This window comes from Pituophis catenifer, unplaced genomic scaffold, assembly GCF_029215685.1.
Source record: "Pituophis catenifer annectens isolate HBS135680 unplaced genomic scaffold, rPitCat1.0.hap2 SCAF_8, whole genome shotgun sequence".
NCBI classification, from domain to species: Eukaryota; Metazoa; Chordata; class Lepidosauria; order Squamata; family Colubridae; genus Pituophis; species Pituophis catenifer.
Genome location: NW_027256888.1, coordinates 53,675,554 through 53,692,042, shown reverse-complemented (window position 1 = coordinate 53,692,042; position 16,489 = coordinate 53,675,554). Strand labels below are relative to the sequence as shown.

The 16,489-nt window shown below is 34.7% G+C and overlaps 1 protein-coding gene across 6 annotated transcripts in view; it reads left to right on the top strand.

The window, feature by feature from the left end:
* ANAPC10 (anaphase promoting complex subunit 10) overlaps nucleotides 1-16,489 on the top strand; it is a 35,305-nt gene that overhangs the window by 13,108 nt on the left and 5,708 nt on the right. For 4 of the 6 annotated variants that reach the window (XM_070948527.1, XM_070948528.1, XM_070948529.1 and 1 more), the window contains exons 3-5: nucleotides 107-197; nucleotides 2,238-2,358; nucleotides 16,024-16,098. In XM_070948527.1, coding sequence (XP_070804628.1) covers nucleotides 107-197; nucleotides 2,238-2,358; nucleotides 16,024-16,098 — 287 coding nt within the window. The remainder of the gene's footprint in view (nucleotides 1-106; nucleotides 198-2,237; nucleotides 2,359-16,023; nucleotides 16,099-16,489) is intronic. The other 2 variants (XM_070948531.1, XM_070948532.1) reach the window with 1 other exon arrangement.

Here is a 16,489-nt window from a genome sequence, read left to right as displayed (position 1 = left end):
AGCATAGCACTTTTGGAAACATAGAAAATACTAAAACACTAAGAGCATCTATCTACTTATATGCTACTGTTGCTGAAGACAGTCTGCTTCTGTATATTCAAAATAGGCTTTGGGGTGGATCAGTTACGAGATGATAACCTAGAAACATACTGGCAATCTGATGGATCACAGCCTCATTTGGTCAACATCCAATTCAGGTAGTGAATATTTATGCACCAGTATTTTTCATTATTATGCATTTACCATTTGTTTTTTTAAAAAATATCTTATACAATTTACATACACACATACACACGATAACCCATGGCCCATTTGGTCATTATTTCAGAGTTATTTTCTACCAGTTTCCTAAATGCTTCCAATGACAGAACTTCAGATGTTCCTGCACTCACTGGAAATGTTGGGATGCATTCAGAGAAGTATCTCCCTATCACTATAGGTAGTCTTGGATGTACAACCACAATTGAGCCCAATGTATCTTTTGTTAAGCAAGGTAGATATTAAGTGATTTGCGCCCCATTTAAGATCTTTTTTGCCATAGTTTTTACATGACTCACTTAAGTTGCTAAGTGAATTGTGTGGTCACTAAGCGAGTCTGGCTTCCCCCATTGACTTTGCTTCTCATAAGCTGGCTGGGTAGGTCTCAAATGGTGATCACATGACCCCAGGACAGTGCAACCATCATAAATTCATGCCAGTTGCCAAGTGCCTTAATTTTAATCATATGACCATGGGATTGTAAAGGTGAGAACTGGTCATAAGTCATTTTTTTCAGTGCAGTTGTAACTTTGAAAGGTCACTAAACAAATGGTTGTAAGTCAAGGACTACCTGTATCACAGAATTGATATAATTTCCTTCAGTTACATCACTAGCATAACATTCTCTTCAGTTTATTGGACTTTTATGAATAAGGGACACCTCTTCACTAAGTCATTCAGTTAAGTGAGATTTCACGGTACTGTAGTTAAATATACAGTACTGTTTAGTCAAGAAGTATCGCAAGGTAGGGGACGTGGTGGCTCAGTGGCTAAGATGCTGAGCTTGTCAATTGAAAGGTTGGCAGTTCAGCAGTTCGACTCCCTAGTGCCGTGTAACGGGGTGAGCTCCCGTTACTTGTCCCAGCTTCTGCCAACCTAGCAGTTTGAAAGCACGTAAAAAATGCAAGTAGAAAAATAGGAACCACCTTTGATGGAAAGGTAACAGCGTTCCGTGCGCCTTTGGCGTTTAGTCATGCCGGCCACATGACCACGGAGATGTCTTCGGACAGCACTGGCTCTTCAGCTTTGAAACGGAGATGAGCACCACCCCCTAGAGTCGGGAACGACTAGCACATATGTGTGAGGGAAACCTTTACCTTTACCGTTATTGCAAGGTAAATATAACTTTTTTTTTAATTCTGTGAAAGTGTAAAAGAAGCCTCCTGAAAACTGAATTGATTCAAAATCATATTATGAAAAACATAGTTTAATTGTCTGCAAAACAGATTTAGATCTTTTAAAATTAAGATTATTCCATAAGCTTTTCATGGGTAAGTGGGTCAGAGTTATAGTTGATATGTGGGGAAATACTGTACATATTCATCCTTCTTCCTTGATAAATAAAAACAGAAAACGTGCCTTGTTTTGTGTAATCATTGCCTGTAAAAAAATACTAATTTTTGAAAGTAAGTATAATTATACATTTGCTTTTATGCTACTCTAGCTTTAAAAATTATAATTTAGATATGTATTTTAATTTAACTTTAATTCATGGTCACAAAATATCAGGTATTTCAGTACAAATTATTCTTTCACTGTTGTAACTTAATATTGTATTTTTACTCCATCCACTTTTGATATGCAAAAAAAGCCTAGCTTATTATTTACACATTACTTTAGAATAAAATAAAAGTTGAAAGATATGAATTACTCTAAATTATATTTTTAAAAACTTCAAAGTACAAATATTTTGTTAATGTTACAAATCTTGAATACTGAGATAAATGAATAAAATTGCTTAGAATTTGAATTTTGGGATGATCAATGAATCCAAGGAACCTTAGATACAGTAATGTATATAAAGCTACATTTCAGATAGGAAAAATTTGAATTCTTTCCAGTATTCAATTTTTTTTTATTTAACCTACTATGTGAACAAGTTGCAATGTTTCCAAAGAATGGTACTGTTTTACTAAACCTTACTTAACCATGATACATTTTTATCATCTAATCTTGATTTTGCAATTGTTTAATTCCAGAAGAAAAACTACTGTGAAGACATTATGCATTTATGCAGATTATAAATCTGATGAAAGTTACACTCCAAGCAAAATCTCTGTGAGAGTAGGGAACAATTTTCACAATCTTCAAGAAATTCGGGTTCGTATGCTTTACTCCTTAAAAAACATTTTACAGATAAGTCCTTCCAAAATACAGCACATCTGTGCTTATACATTCACAATCCAAAATTTGGAAAGATAGATAGATGATAGATAGATAGATAGATAGATAGATAGATAGATAGATAGATAGATAGATAGGAAGGAAGGATACAGTCCAGGTAATTGAACTCCTTGATTGGCTAATTTTTCGAAAGCAGGAAAACTCTCCTTCAGGATCCTACAAATCCTGCTTCAGAGAGCTGTTTGATTCTCATACCTGTTTTAGGAGATACAAGGAAAAGTTTTGTTAGCAGCAAGAAGGGAAGGGATACTCTTGTTGCATCCATAGTTGCCATGTTTCATTTTTTGTATTGTTTTAGAAGGCAAATGGCTGAGACGCTAACTAGATAGATAGGCAGGCAGATAAAAGGATTTTGTGTTTAAACCAAGCAAATTTTCTCTTTATCTTTAAGCAACTGATAGCCATATTATATCAAAAATTGTTTTGTAGAATCTCCCAGTATCAAAACGGCCTGCAATTTCAAATGGCTCAGAGTGCTATTTATAGATGCCTAATATTTTCACTTGTGCACTTAAGGACTGAACTTGGGTGATGTCTTCATAATCGGCATAAACTAGCGGTATACCAGTAACTACCTTGAATCTATGAAAAGGTGTTGACTGCTGTCAGAGATTTTGATTGCTTAATTGCCAATTGAACTTTTATGTCATCTGTTGATTATATAATTTCTGATTGGCTAGGATTGCCCCAGTATCTAAACTAGAAAGAAAATTAAAATACAGTATAAACAAAATAAAAATTGCAGTATAGTAGAAAACCATGCCAAAAAATAGAAGAAGGATAAAATGCACATTTTTCAATTAAGAGAGGGGACAGGGAAAACAATGTGTGTGTTCTGTCTCTGGATGTATTGCTTTAAACCTAAAAATAAAATCACAAAAATATTTAGTACAATTCTGTCTGTTCTTTGATTCCACACCCCACCCTTTTATCATTCAGTGTCCACTAGATGTCACCCTTGGCTTTAAATTCTTACTTTGGTTTCATGTCTCAGCATCTATACTTGTATATCTAGTTATGGAAGCTAAGCAATTTAGTTGAAATGGGGAGAAGTCTGAAAAATTGTATTCCACAGGCTATCTTTGCTGCTCATGCATGTATGCACGTCAAATGTTTATATTTTAGTGGACAATTTTAATCTTGATGTGTAGACTTTCATAGATCCTGTTTATTTTTTCAACTGCTGCCAGATTTGTATTGTTTCTATATTTGTTTCCAATTGATTTTAGTCTATGCAAATAAAGAATGATAGGAAAATCTTAGCATCTTATTAAATAGAGAAAACATCTTACCAGTGCTATTACATTTGCTGCTTTCTACAACTTACATTTTAATAACAAATTATTAGGACTAGAACAGAGCTGAAATCCTATGCACATTTTTCTTGATGGGCAATATTCTTCATAAAAATATGCATTTTCATTTACCTTGCTCTTTCTTCATATATTGGATAGATAAAGAAAATGAAAACCTATACAACAAAATGATCATCAGAAACCGTCAAGCACAGCTCTTGTGTTTACATAGATACATCCATACAGTTTTCTTGACAGCTAGTAATTTTACCAGATTCAATACTGATTAATTGGGATGGGGAGGTTCAATCAAGATCAGCCAGGTAGTGGCTCCTCCTATGACATTTAATAAACATAAATTACTGTTTAATAAATGCAGTAATCTAGTAGTCTACTCTCCTGCAGGAAGTTGGATTAGAAGACCTCCAAGGTTCCTTCTAGCCCTATGATTCTATGATTCTAGTTTTCATTCTTTCACTCTGCATACTTAATTAAAAGTGAAACATCTTGTATTTTAGTTCCCCTTTTCACGAAAGAAGCAGCAATTCAATTCAATAAAGAAGGTTAACATTCTAAAATATTTAGCATGATGAAAATAAACCTGAATGACTTAGATTTTATCATCATTTTATATTGTTCTCTCTTTTCTCATCTTCTGATACAGCACAAGAAGATTCCGAACTTCTGCTTCTATTTCAGATTAATTACCTTTAAGTCTGTTATGTTAATCTTAACCATGGCAATTAGAAACAAACCAGCCCTATAAATTATTATTTAAATTTAGTTTATTTTCTCTAAGCATAATTCAGATTATTAATTATTGTTTGTGTCCTGATGACTTGCAAACTGGTTTATCTGTAATATCACCAGAAGTTTTCCTAGATTTTCCTTGATAGTTCTTCAGATGAGTCTTAAACCCTACATCTGTGAAAGTTTATTCTCCTGTGTTATGTCTGATCAAGGCCAGTACGGTTATATAAGATAATTTAAACAATGTTACTCATTTTTTATTACCTTCTGTTTGCTGATTAGCTGGATTAAGTGCAACAAAATTTCTTTTTTGAGGTTAATTAAAAACACAGGGTTACCTTGACTTTTCTTTCTTTTTACAACATATGCCTTCTTAATATTAATTGAGTTATTTCATTTTTCTTTTCAAACATTCAAGATTTATTTTGGAAGAAATATTTGAACCACATTACTTACTTTTGGCAATTGCAGTTAAAGAGGAATATGAGGGTTGGAAAAATGATTGTATCCTAATCACATTGCTCAGAAAGAACCAGTGGGCAGAAACATCATACTCTTCGATTTATGACTAATTGAGGCTGGAATTATGGTCATTAAGTGGATCACCACAATTACCACACCCATTTGTATGACTTTTCTGCAGCAGTCATTAAATGAATACCACAGTCCTTGAATAAACACTGCAATGGGCACTTCTTGCTGGAAACCAGAAATAAACCTGGCAAAAAATTGTTATAAATCATGATCACATGGACACAGGACTCAGAAAACAGCTGGAAATTCTGGCCTAAAATGTGATCATGTGACCACAGGGGGACAGCTGTCAGAACTTCAAAACCAGATTATAAGTAGCTCTGGGGAGGTCCATCATAACTTCAAACATTCCCTAAATTCTGCTTATCTTCAAAAGATTTTAATCTTGATTTAGTTCACAGTTGCAAAGGAAAACTGCTGCTTCTAAGAAAATATCTTTAGTATTCAATTTTTATGTAGTGTGTAGTTTTTTGTTTACAACATAATTTGAATATCATGACATGTGAACCAACTTGGAAATTTATCTGTGTAAACCCTTGTTAATTAATTTTTTATGCCAATAGAAATTCTCATTCTGTTATCATGGCCACTAGTAATCTTTCTACATTTTGGCACCAAAAAGGTAGAGCTAAAGTAACTAACTGTAATGAATTATTTTCTTATCCTTTTATTCTTTGTTTGCATCAACAATGGAAATATTTATCTATTTGCTACCCTGTTTTCCCCAAAATAAGACATCCCCTGATAATAAGCCCAGTTGGGCTTTTGAGCGCATGGCAATAAAGCCAAGCACTTATTTCAGGGTTCAAAAAAATATAAGACAGGATCTTATTTTCAGAGAAACATGGTAGGTTTTCAGTAATTCAGTAATCAACAAAGATAATCTTGCAACAAGTAACATTCATTTTTATGAGATTCTCCTCTTTGACAGTACAATATACATATCAATTTTTTTTTGAACTATTACCATCGGTCAGACGGTACAGGATAATAAAAACAAGGACAAATAGGCTGAAAAACAGCTTCTATCCCAGGGCAGTAACTATATTGAATTCTACTGTATAGTGCAATATTAATGCAATATCGGTTTTCATTTCAGTTGTATAGAATGTGAAGGATGTGTGTTTGTTTTATTTTTATAATTATAATGTACACTGAAGATGGCATTTAATTTCATTGTACGAGGTGCAATGACAATAAACTATACTAAACTAAACTAAACTAAATGACTTTAAATAAATTTATTGCAATTGTTCATACTGATTAAATCAGCTAGAATATTCAGAATTACTAAAAATTTTATGAGGGAAATCCCATATTATATTAATAACCTCCATAAAGTTTTTAAAAATCCATAAAGTTCAAATAAAGTTTCTTACCTGAAAAAAGGTGCTTGAAACCCATATATAAAGCTCTTTAACATATAAAACTGGTAACTTATAGTGAAATTGTGCACCTACTTTTATGATTAAACTGAGAGAAAAACTCTCTCTCTCTTTTGTATACAATCAGGGAAGCAATGTAGAATATGTTGTAAGATGCGTAGGAAGAAGGGAGTGTAGGATAGCAGGCCAGTGTTATATAGCCACTTCTTGTTTAGCAATTATCTTGGCTAGTAACCATTTGTAAATATAACAGTAATATAAAATTCCTGCATTTAGATCAACCTTTATACACTTTACAACTAAAGTCTTCATTGTGAAACTGATTAATGTCTGGTCAGTTTCAGGGGGGGTAAACTGGTCTGAGGGTTATAATCGACTAATTAAAGTAATAATACTGAACTTCTTAACTTGTATTAGCACTTTTCAGGGAAGTGCTGCATTGAGGAGAAAAGCAGCTCAGAAAGAAATAAGCAATCTTTCCACTTTTGGTGGGGGAGGGTATGTTTTAGGAAAAAAATGAGTCAAGTACAGGACACTGTATGAGAACTTACCTGAATGATCTTTGCAGCTTTCTGTGCATTCACTCACTCTTTATTTCACAGTCATATCTGAGCAACCAATTTGTTTAGTACCATTTCACTTCTGATTTTAAGGAACAGAATGTGTCTGCTTAGTGACTGTGTCACTAAATTAGGAGTGGGCATATTCATTTTACATACCTCAACTCTACATTTGATAGGTCTTCTTACAGATTTTATTTATTTGTATTGTGTTTGCAGTGGTTAAGACATTGGACTGGGAGTGGGGATTCTAATCTTGTTTTAGGTATGAAATCCAGCTGGATCACTTCAGGCCAATCACCTTCAGCCCTAAACTGAGTAATTAAAAACATCTCAGAAGAAGGTAATGACAGACCACTTAAAACAGTTTTGCCAAGAAAACTAGAAGGACCTATCCATGAGTTTGCCAGAAATTTAGATTGACTTGAAATCTCTGAGAAAAACAACCTTAGATTAAGGACTTGCAGAGATCATTGGTTTTTTTGGGGGTGGGTGGGTGGGACCCATTTTCCTATTGTTGTGAGCTAATTACATAAATGGGTGCATAGATTGAATAGGATTTGAATTTGAATTTATTTTAAGGAAACGTTTACTATTTTTTTTTCATCCAGTATCCAGTATTCTAGATGAGTATTAGAAAAACTCTTCAACTGTAACAGAGTTTAGCATCTGAGGCAGTTCAAGTAAAAATTATTGTGGATTTTTGACCAATATGTGTACATGTGTACTACACATATATACATAAAATTCTATACATCATAAAAATGGCAATTAAAAGAGTTAAACATTATGAGAAAAAGAAAGGGGGAGGGGAAGATTTTAAAAATATCAAAGGAACATACCGTATTTTTCAGAGTATCAGACACACCGGAATATAAGACGACCTATTTTTTTGGGTGAGAAAAAGAAGAAAAAGAAATCTCCCTCTGCCTCTGAGCAATTTTGCCTCCTTGCAACAAACAGCAAACAGCCTGTTTTACTTTCAGTTTCGATTTCAGGATAGCTTAATTAGCAAAGGAAAAAAAAATCTGCTCCAGCAATTTACCTCTTTGCAGCAAGCAGTAGAGCCTTGCGCAAATCAGCTGAGAGTCGGGAGGCCAACCCAATCAACTTGTGCTAATTAGGATGTGCTGAAGCTGAAAGGAGCTGTTTTTTCTTGCTGTTTGCTTGCAAGGAGGTAACTGCTGCGAGGCAGAGGCCAAAGGGTGGGGGCCAGTGGGTGGGCGGGACTACATTCGGTGTATAAGGCACACCTAAATTTTCACCCCCTTTTGGGGGGGGAAGGTGTGTCTTATATTCCGAAAAATAAGGTAGTTTTTTTATTGGACACTTTGTTGCTTCTTGTAGAAGCAAGGCACAATTTGACCGTGTTATTGGCAGTAATATTGGCATCTGCTAGAAGATAAAGAGACGTACCAATAGTCATCTCTTCCTGGGAATTGCTGAATTAATAAATTGTACAGGTTCTAATAGACATTACAGTGCGACAGGACATGTGAACATCCTGCATGGTGTGGGAGTCACAGAGGCAAAGTTGTACATGGAAGAGTTTTTTTTTCATATTTACCATCAATAACTGCTGAAGGGAGTGTGTTGAATTTATCCAGAGCAAATGCTCTACAATATCTATTGTTCGTTAAGGATTGGTGATAATTGTCTGCCTTGGTGGTAAAAGATGGTCTCCAACTCTTATCTAGCCTTGAGGACTGAAATTGAAATCACATTGCGATCCTCTATCACGGATCCTTTCCAATGAACTTGGTCATGGTCATATCCCATCCTTTGTATTGCCTAATTAGGAAAACCATAGGCCGTGGTGGTGAACCTATCGCACGCGTGCCAGAGGTAGCATGCAGAGCCCTCTCTGTGGGCACGCATACTGTCACCAGCTGCTCTTATGGTTTCCGGCGTGTGCATGTGTGCCAGCCAGCTGGTCTTTGCGTGTGCCGGAGCACCGGAAACCCGAAGACCATGCACATCGGCCACCTGGTCTTCAGGTTTCCGGCACTCAGGCGCGCGCAAAGATCAGTGGAAAACTGAAAATCAGGTTGCTGGCATGCGCATGCACACCACCCAGCTGGTCTTCGGGTTTTCGGCACTCCAGCACGCGCACGTTCCGGTTTGGGCACTCAGTGCCGAAAAGGTTCTCCATCACTGCCATAGACTGTCAGATTTTCTGTAATGGATATCTTCCAGGTAGTTTGGTTGTTATCCCTGTTAACTAGGAATGTAAGACCTATTAGATTAAATAGTAGTTTTAGCCAGAAATTAAAGATACAATCCAGATCCAGGCATTTGTCCTTGTAATTCTTAGTTCTGAGTCTTAAAGATGTATTAGATGCATATTTTGGCTCAAATATATATTTTTTCTTCCTAGTATTTTCCTTCAAGTGCAGGGTCCACTTTTTTTCGGATCCATTTGAATGTTGACCTATTAATTGCAACAGGAATTGACTGATCAGCTTGTTGCCTGAGCTTGACATCATGGGCAGAGAGAGAATGACTGATCCAAAATTATCCTTCTGGGCTTTCATGCCTAAAGTGGGAGTAGAGAATTCGGTCTCCTGATTTCTTGCCTGGTGCCTTAATCACTAGACAAAACTGACTCTATCTTGGTTCTTCCATAATGGATCTCAAATACCTGGACTCTGCCCTTCGTTGAATGTCCCAGTTGAATCTCCTATAATAATTGTGCAATATTGTTTTCCTCAAAATAATTTTAGGGCAGCCAGAATGTAGACTAAAAGGACAATATGGCTGAAGCACTCATCTGCCAACCTGTGATATATGGGCCAAGCCTGTGGTCTCTGCATCCAGAGAAATGAAAGATAATACCTAATATACCTAAAGCATTTAATTTGGTCAGTATTATTGCCATTAATATACCAATTATGAATAGTCTTTTGTTAAAGGTTTTGCTTTTTTGGTTATTTTATCAATTTTTCTTTTCCACAATATTAAGCAAAGAATCTAAAGGCCCTTCACATCCCTAACAGCATGACAGAATAACCATGTCAATCACCATTCATTATGTAAAAATTAAAAAAGAAGTGGAGCAAGGATACCACCTTACTTTTCTCTTCATGTTGTAATTGAATTAATTAGTTATTGATATATTTTTTCAGATTTATAGCTAATTCAGATTTTTAATTAGGGCATTCTTGATACAACCATGTAGTCTGTCTGCATGGCCCCATAATAATAGAAATGATTTCATTTTTCCTGTTTTCAACATTGGGAATAAAAGCTTTCTTTTTCATTCTGATCCTTTATGTACAATATGCATTCATGTAAAATGAATTCATGACACATTCTGAAGAATTTCAGTTCTTTGCCAAATATATTTACACTTAGATTATCAATTATTTTTTCTCCATGAGTGTTGAGAGGAATAGCCAGATATATTTATTAGGAATTGTCTTTGTTCCTATAACATTTCAATAGTTGCCTATTTTCATATCAGAACAAAAAAGTAAGTACATTTTGCTTAGTTTGTAATATGATGTAAGTATTTCAGTATCTAAGAGAAGCTCTTATTAGTATGGCAGATTTTGAATGGCACCATATCCCAGTACTGTAAGTCTTCAATTAAGTATGGCATTCTCTGGTAGAAAGAATGTAACATTTTTTCAAGAAGATTTTGGATTTGCACAAGAAGTTCCAGAAAGATTGTATTGATGAACTATAAGCAATGCCCATAAAGAGTGACGCAAATTCAGAATAGTGTATTGCTGGAATTTGCATTTAGAGTTATTAATTACGTCTTAGTGGATAGCTTGTATTCTCTTTCATAGTAGGCTCTAAATAGGTTCAAGCAAACAATCTGCTGAGCTATTGGGCAGAATGACCAATAGGTCACTAGACTCATTGACCCTGTCACTATATAACAAACATACCAAACAAGTTTTCTCTGCCAACAAAATTACAAGTTAAAAAGTTCCATAAGAAACTGGAACATCCTCTTAAGAATGTGGAATGTATGAGTCAGTCACATAGAGGTTAGGAGATCATGTACCAAATGTGCATATACTAAATGTTTGAATGGGCTTTTGCTCTTTTCATAAACATGAATGCTTTAGTAAAACATTTAGTGAAAACATTTACTAAGAAGTTTTCTTTTGTCTTGGAACATATTTTTAAGAATTTGACTAATATACTCCTATTTCAGTTTGCCTTCTCCCCCCCCCCTTTTAACTTTTGCGCTACTTCTTTTTAATGAAATCACAAAGTTTGGCTGGTGATTGCACTCTGTTGTAATGAGGATTTGGCTGGTGATTGCACTCTGTTGTAATGAGGGTGGAGTATGTTTGTCATTCTGTAACCATGCCTGATTTTTGCATTAACAAGCCAACATCTAGAACATCTGAGTATCCTAAAATTTGTTTTTGTGAAGCTATCACTATGCAGTCAAAGTTCAGCTTTTCTATATAATATTAGAAAGCTATTGACATATCACTATGATTTACCTTTAATTTTTTTTTATAGTGGCAGTTACATGTCCTTCACAACTATTAAAAAAATTCGCAGAATGCATTCCTTTTTCCAACAGAGCAGAATTTGATAAAGTTGCTCCAGTTCATGGTCTATTTAAATCTCAAGAAATATCAAACAGAAAGAGACTGGGTTGGGTTGGAAAAGAATTAAGGGGAGGCATTTATTTTTTAAATAAATCAAAAATAAGTTCTGAGAACCACAAATATGACATGCTTAGATTCATTATAAGCCAGAGAAAGGTGATTGTTTGTTTTTTGTCTTTTGAAAAGCAATGATTTGGGTTGCACCTGATATTTAAAATGATTATTTAATTGATTGGAAAGCTAGCAGAAAAAAAAAGTTAAGTCCTTTAGATTTGTAATGAGGGGGAAATGATGGTATGTTTCACCTAAAGTAAAAGAGACAATATGTAATAAGGGATTTTGTGGTTTTACAGCTCAGTGCATGTGTTTGAAAGCTGTGCTCTCAGCTTCGTGGGTGGCAGGTTATGCTACCATATAATGTATTGTAGTTGGCTCTCCACACTTGTCAGGGTTAGCATTCAACCATTCGGAAAATTTTCCCATTGTTCTAGCATGTGAACCAAGACTAGTGTTGAATTCCCAATAACTTGACAGATGGGGGAGGGGAAATAGCTTAATCACAGTTCAAACTTTCTAATTACTTTTCTTATTAACATAATGTATTTTGCATAACTCAGACCATTGATGTGCGAGCACAACTTACTTACAGTTATTTAAGAGCAACCTATTCTACAGGGTTAAGATAAATTTTATTATACTATCCTCTGGCTTCCTTCAGCACTGGCTCTCCGTTTCCATCTTAAACATGTTTGCTTTAGATGGGCCATAGCTTTTGGCAGCTTTTGCATTTTTAGCAAATAATGCTGTTTCTAGCAGACTAGCGAGCAAAAAAAAAAAAAAACTTTGTGTGAGGTCCTTGTAAACTGAACCTCAGGAACGTTATGTTTCTGTATTTTCTTCTTTGTGCGTCTTCCTTATTCGTGTCATGGTTATAAATTATATAGTTTGAAATGAAGAATTAAGAACATTCTAGCTTGTGACTCTCTGAAAAGAAAAAATAGGTAGAGTGCAGCTTTCTCTTTTTATGCGCTTGGCTTTATTTTCTTTTTACCTGTTGTTTTCAAGGCTGGCATGCAATGAAATAAGCAGTTATGACATTGAAGCTCCATTGTGCCAGGGCTTAATCCAATAAAAACAGAAATACCGCCTGCTGAGCTGCACATGCAGCATGCTTGTGTGAACATCAGTGTTTGCTGTTCACACACCATTTTTTCCCCTTAAAAGTTCTCTTTGGAATATTGGGGGAAAAAAATACTTGAGTCTTGTTGTCTTTTACATTTTAAAGTTTGTAGTGAATATTATTAAATTTGCCACATTGAAAAAAAAGGTTTAAAAAAACCAGTGGAGATGAGAGGATTAGATAAATATTCTCAGAAAAAAGCAATGCTCTACTAACCTGTTTTCTTCTTTTTGTCTTGAAAGGGGAAGGAATCAAGGAATGTTTGTGTTTATACATGCGTGGTAGTTGGGGAAAAGATAATTTAATACTGGAATGTAACTATTGAAGATATTAAACTTGATTTTCATTTTAGATGAACTATCCCTTAGCTTCTATTTTTTTAAAAAAAGATTGACCCAAGCACTTTTGACACTAGCCTTAAAAAGAGCTGGCTGACAATATGATCTAAATATAATTGGCTAGATCAGTTACATTTGTATTTAGTTAAAAGTGTTCTTCACTTCCCATACAAGATGTAGGAAAAAGTAATTTTAAAAAGCTACTGTTGTGGCCTTTTTTATTTACAAAATCTGTCATTTCCCTTAGCTTTCACTTAGTTAAACGGTGTTTTCTAAACTTCCGGCATCTCCTTATTGTTAGGTGACCTGCCTAAAGCAAAAATATGTTGCTGGTTATAATTTACAGGTCAGTGTAATCATAATGGAATAACTTGTAGGTGGTCAAGAATAGAAAACATGCAAGCAATTACAATTTATTGTTATACTTGGAATGCAAGATATCCTCCTCAGTTTTTAAAAACATGGTTTTCTCTGATACAGTTGCTGTATTTATTGCTGAGATAATGATCTGGCATTGAAATAACACTACTGCCTTAGATCGCTCAAAATCCTGGTTCTAAAACAAAACCAAAAAGGAATTGCTAGAGATAATCTTTTCATGTGAATCCACAGTGTTCTATATTTGTTTTACCCTACCATGTATAAAGTTTAGCAGATAAAAAGGTGAGAGATAATGTTCCCTTTGACTTCTACATTTATGAAATAAGAATTTCAAGCTAATTTGGAATGGAATGGAATGTTTTTTATTGGCCAAATGTGATTGGACATACAAGGAATTTGTCTCCGGTGCATAAGCTCACAGGGTATATAAAAATAGCAAGTAATAATCATATTAGATTATAGATCATAATTATAGTTACAATCACTAATTATAAGTTACAAACAACAATTGATAAATCAGCTAGAGAGCATTTCATCGAGCATTTCATCAGCAGCGCCATCTTTAACAGAACCTTTAAAAATTTATTATGTTTTTCTTTTTCTTAAAACAAGACAGATTGTTTAAACTTTAAATGCAATTGGAAAAACTCTGTTACTATTTTGTAGATCATCACCTGAGGTATTCATATCATTGCATATTGCTGCAAAACCCTTACAGCTGGTTTTTTATGCACTGAAAGATGAAATATTCATTGAACTTAATATTTGCATATCTTTTTTCTAGTTAGAGCTAAGTGATATGCTTAGTCTTTATAAACAGACATTTTAAAATGTGTATTCATTTGTACAGAAAATGCCAAGGTACGATGGAATAAGATAGACGAAGAATATGTAATGGATAGAACCACCCTTTCTGATTTCCTCCCTAATCCACCATTTAGGTTAATAAAAATAGCATTCTATCTCCAAAGATTTATTTGATTATAGCATTTCAGCTTTTACTTCAGGGTCATATTTTTTTTGCTTATGTTTTTTTTAATTTATATGTACTTGTATTTTACAAAAACTATAAATGAAGTAGGATCCTGTTATATTAGTACAAGTAGTCCTCACAATCATAATTGGGCCCAAAATTTATGTTGCTAAGTGAGACATTTGGTAAGTGAGTTTTGTCTCATTTTACAACTTTTCTTTTTTTCTTTTTTCTTCTTCTTCTTTTTTTTTTTAATTTGATTTATATGCCGCCCTTCTCCGGAGACTCAGGGCGGCTTACAATGCGTTAAGCAATAGCCTTCATACTTTTGTATATTTATACAAAGTCAGCTTATTGCCCCCACAAACTGGGTCCTCATTTCACCTACCTTAGAAAGGATGGAAGGCTGAGTCAACCTTGAGCCTGGTAAGATTCGAACCTGCAGTAATTGCAGGCAGCTGTGTTAATAACAGGGTGCTTTAAACCACTATACTACCAAGGCTCTGTGGTCTTTTTGCCACAGTTGTTACGTGAATAATTGCAGTTGTTAAGTTTATAACCTGGTTGTTAAGTGAATCTGGCTTTCCCATTGACAGAAGGTCACAAAAGGGATCCACTTGATCTAGGGACACTACAGCCGTCCAAGCATCCAAATCTTGGTCACGCATCCATGAGGATGGTGCAATGGTCACAAGTGTGAAAAATTGTCTTAAGTCACTTTTTTCAGTGACGTAACTTTGAAGGGTCACTAAATTAACTGTTGTAAGTTGAAGACTACTTATATAAGGAAGTAAAATGTTCTTCTCACCTGCTGAAATTTAAACATACTTCTGTTCAATTGTACAGATGCAAAAATACTTTAATACCATTGCTTAGCTTATTATGTTTTATTTGTTCCTTTAGTCATATTCAGGAGATCTCTCTAGACATAACAAACAATTCTGGAAATAAATTATGAACTTTCATTACACATTCATAGTATTTTTCCATTATGAATGATATAAAACAGGACAAACTAAATATGCAAAGACTGGAAGTAGAAGAAAAGTATTTTCCGTGAGTCTTTTCAAGCCACAATACTAAAAAAAATAGCATGCAATATAATAGTAGAAATAACTAATTATTTATTCTTTGAAGTTTAGAATAATTTAAGTCTAATAGAACGTCTGTGCCAGAATCTCATGCAGGGGAAGTCTCCTGGCCTCGAATACGGTCTGCTGCATACCCCCCAATTTCTTCTGAAGTTTGGGGAAACTCAAAGAAAACCGGGAAAGTGAAGAATTGAAGGAAATGGATTCCTGTGAAATACATTATTTCAAAAGGCATTGCAGTTTTATGCCGAGTTCTTACACTAATATAATCCCAGTGACAAATGGACAAATATTTTATATTAATAGGTGAACTTTGCAAAATAAATAACCCACATCTAGTGCAGAGTAGGACTGTCAGTTAACCAAATACAAGAGAAGGGGATAGGAAGGGAGAAAAATAAAACAGCCAGTGTTGGAATGTTTTCTGACGCTAGTAGGAAAAAATCAAAATTAAAAAATTAAAGTGAATTTTTGTGCTGAAGAGAAACGTTTGTAGATTTATGTTTTGTTATTCTAGAAAAGAGGTGTCAAACTGGCGGCCCGTGGATTGGATGCATCATGTGCAGGCCACACCCACCCCAGCTCTGTGAAGGTAAAAAACGTCACGTGATGCTCTGAGTTTGACACCCATGCTCTAAAACAGTGTTGCTGGAGAATTCTGGGAGCTGAAGTCCACTTTCTTTAAAGTTGATAAGGTTGAGAAAACCTGCTCCAGGCTAATCCATAGCTATCAAGCTCTTTTTAATCTTTATTAGTTTATTGAAATATAAAATACAAAGAAAAAGGAAAATAATGGGAAAATAGGAGAGGGTAAAGTGTAGGGTAAAAAAGGAAATTTTAAAAAAGCATTGACTTCCAATTCTTTTTAGTACACTAGAATAAGGTAATAACATACAACCAGTGGTGGGATTCAAGTAATTTAACAATGCCCTAATGATTTCTTCCAACAACCAGTTTGCCAAACTGCTTTGGCAGTTAACAAG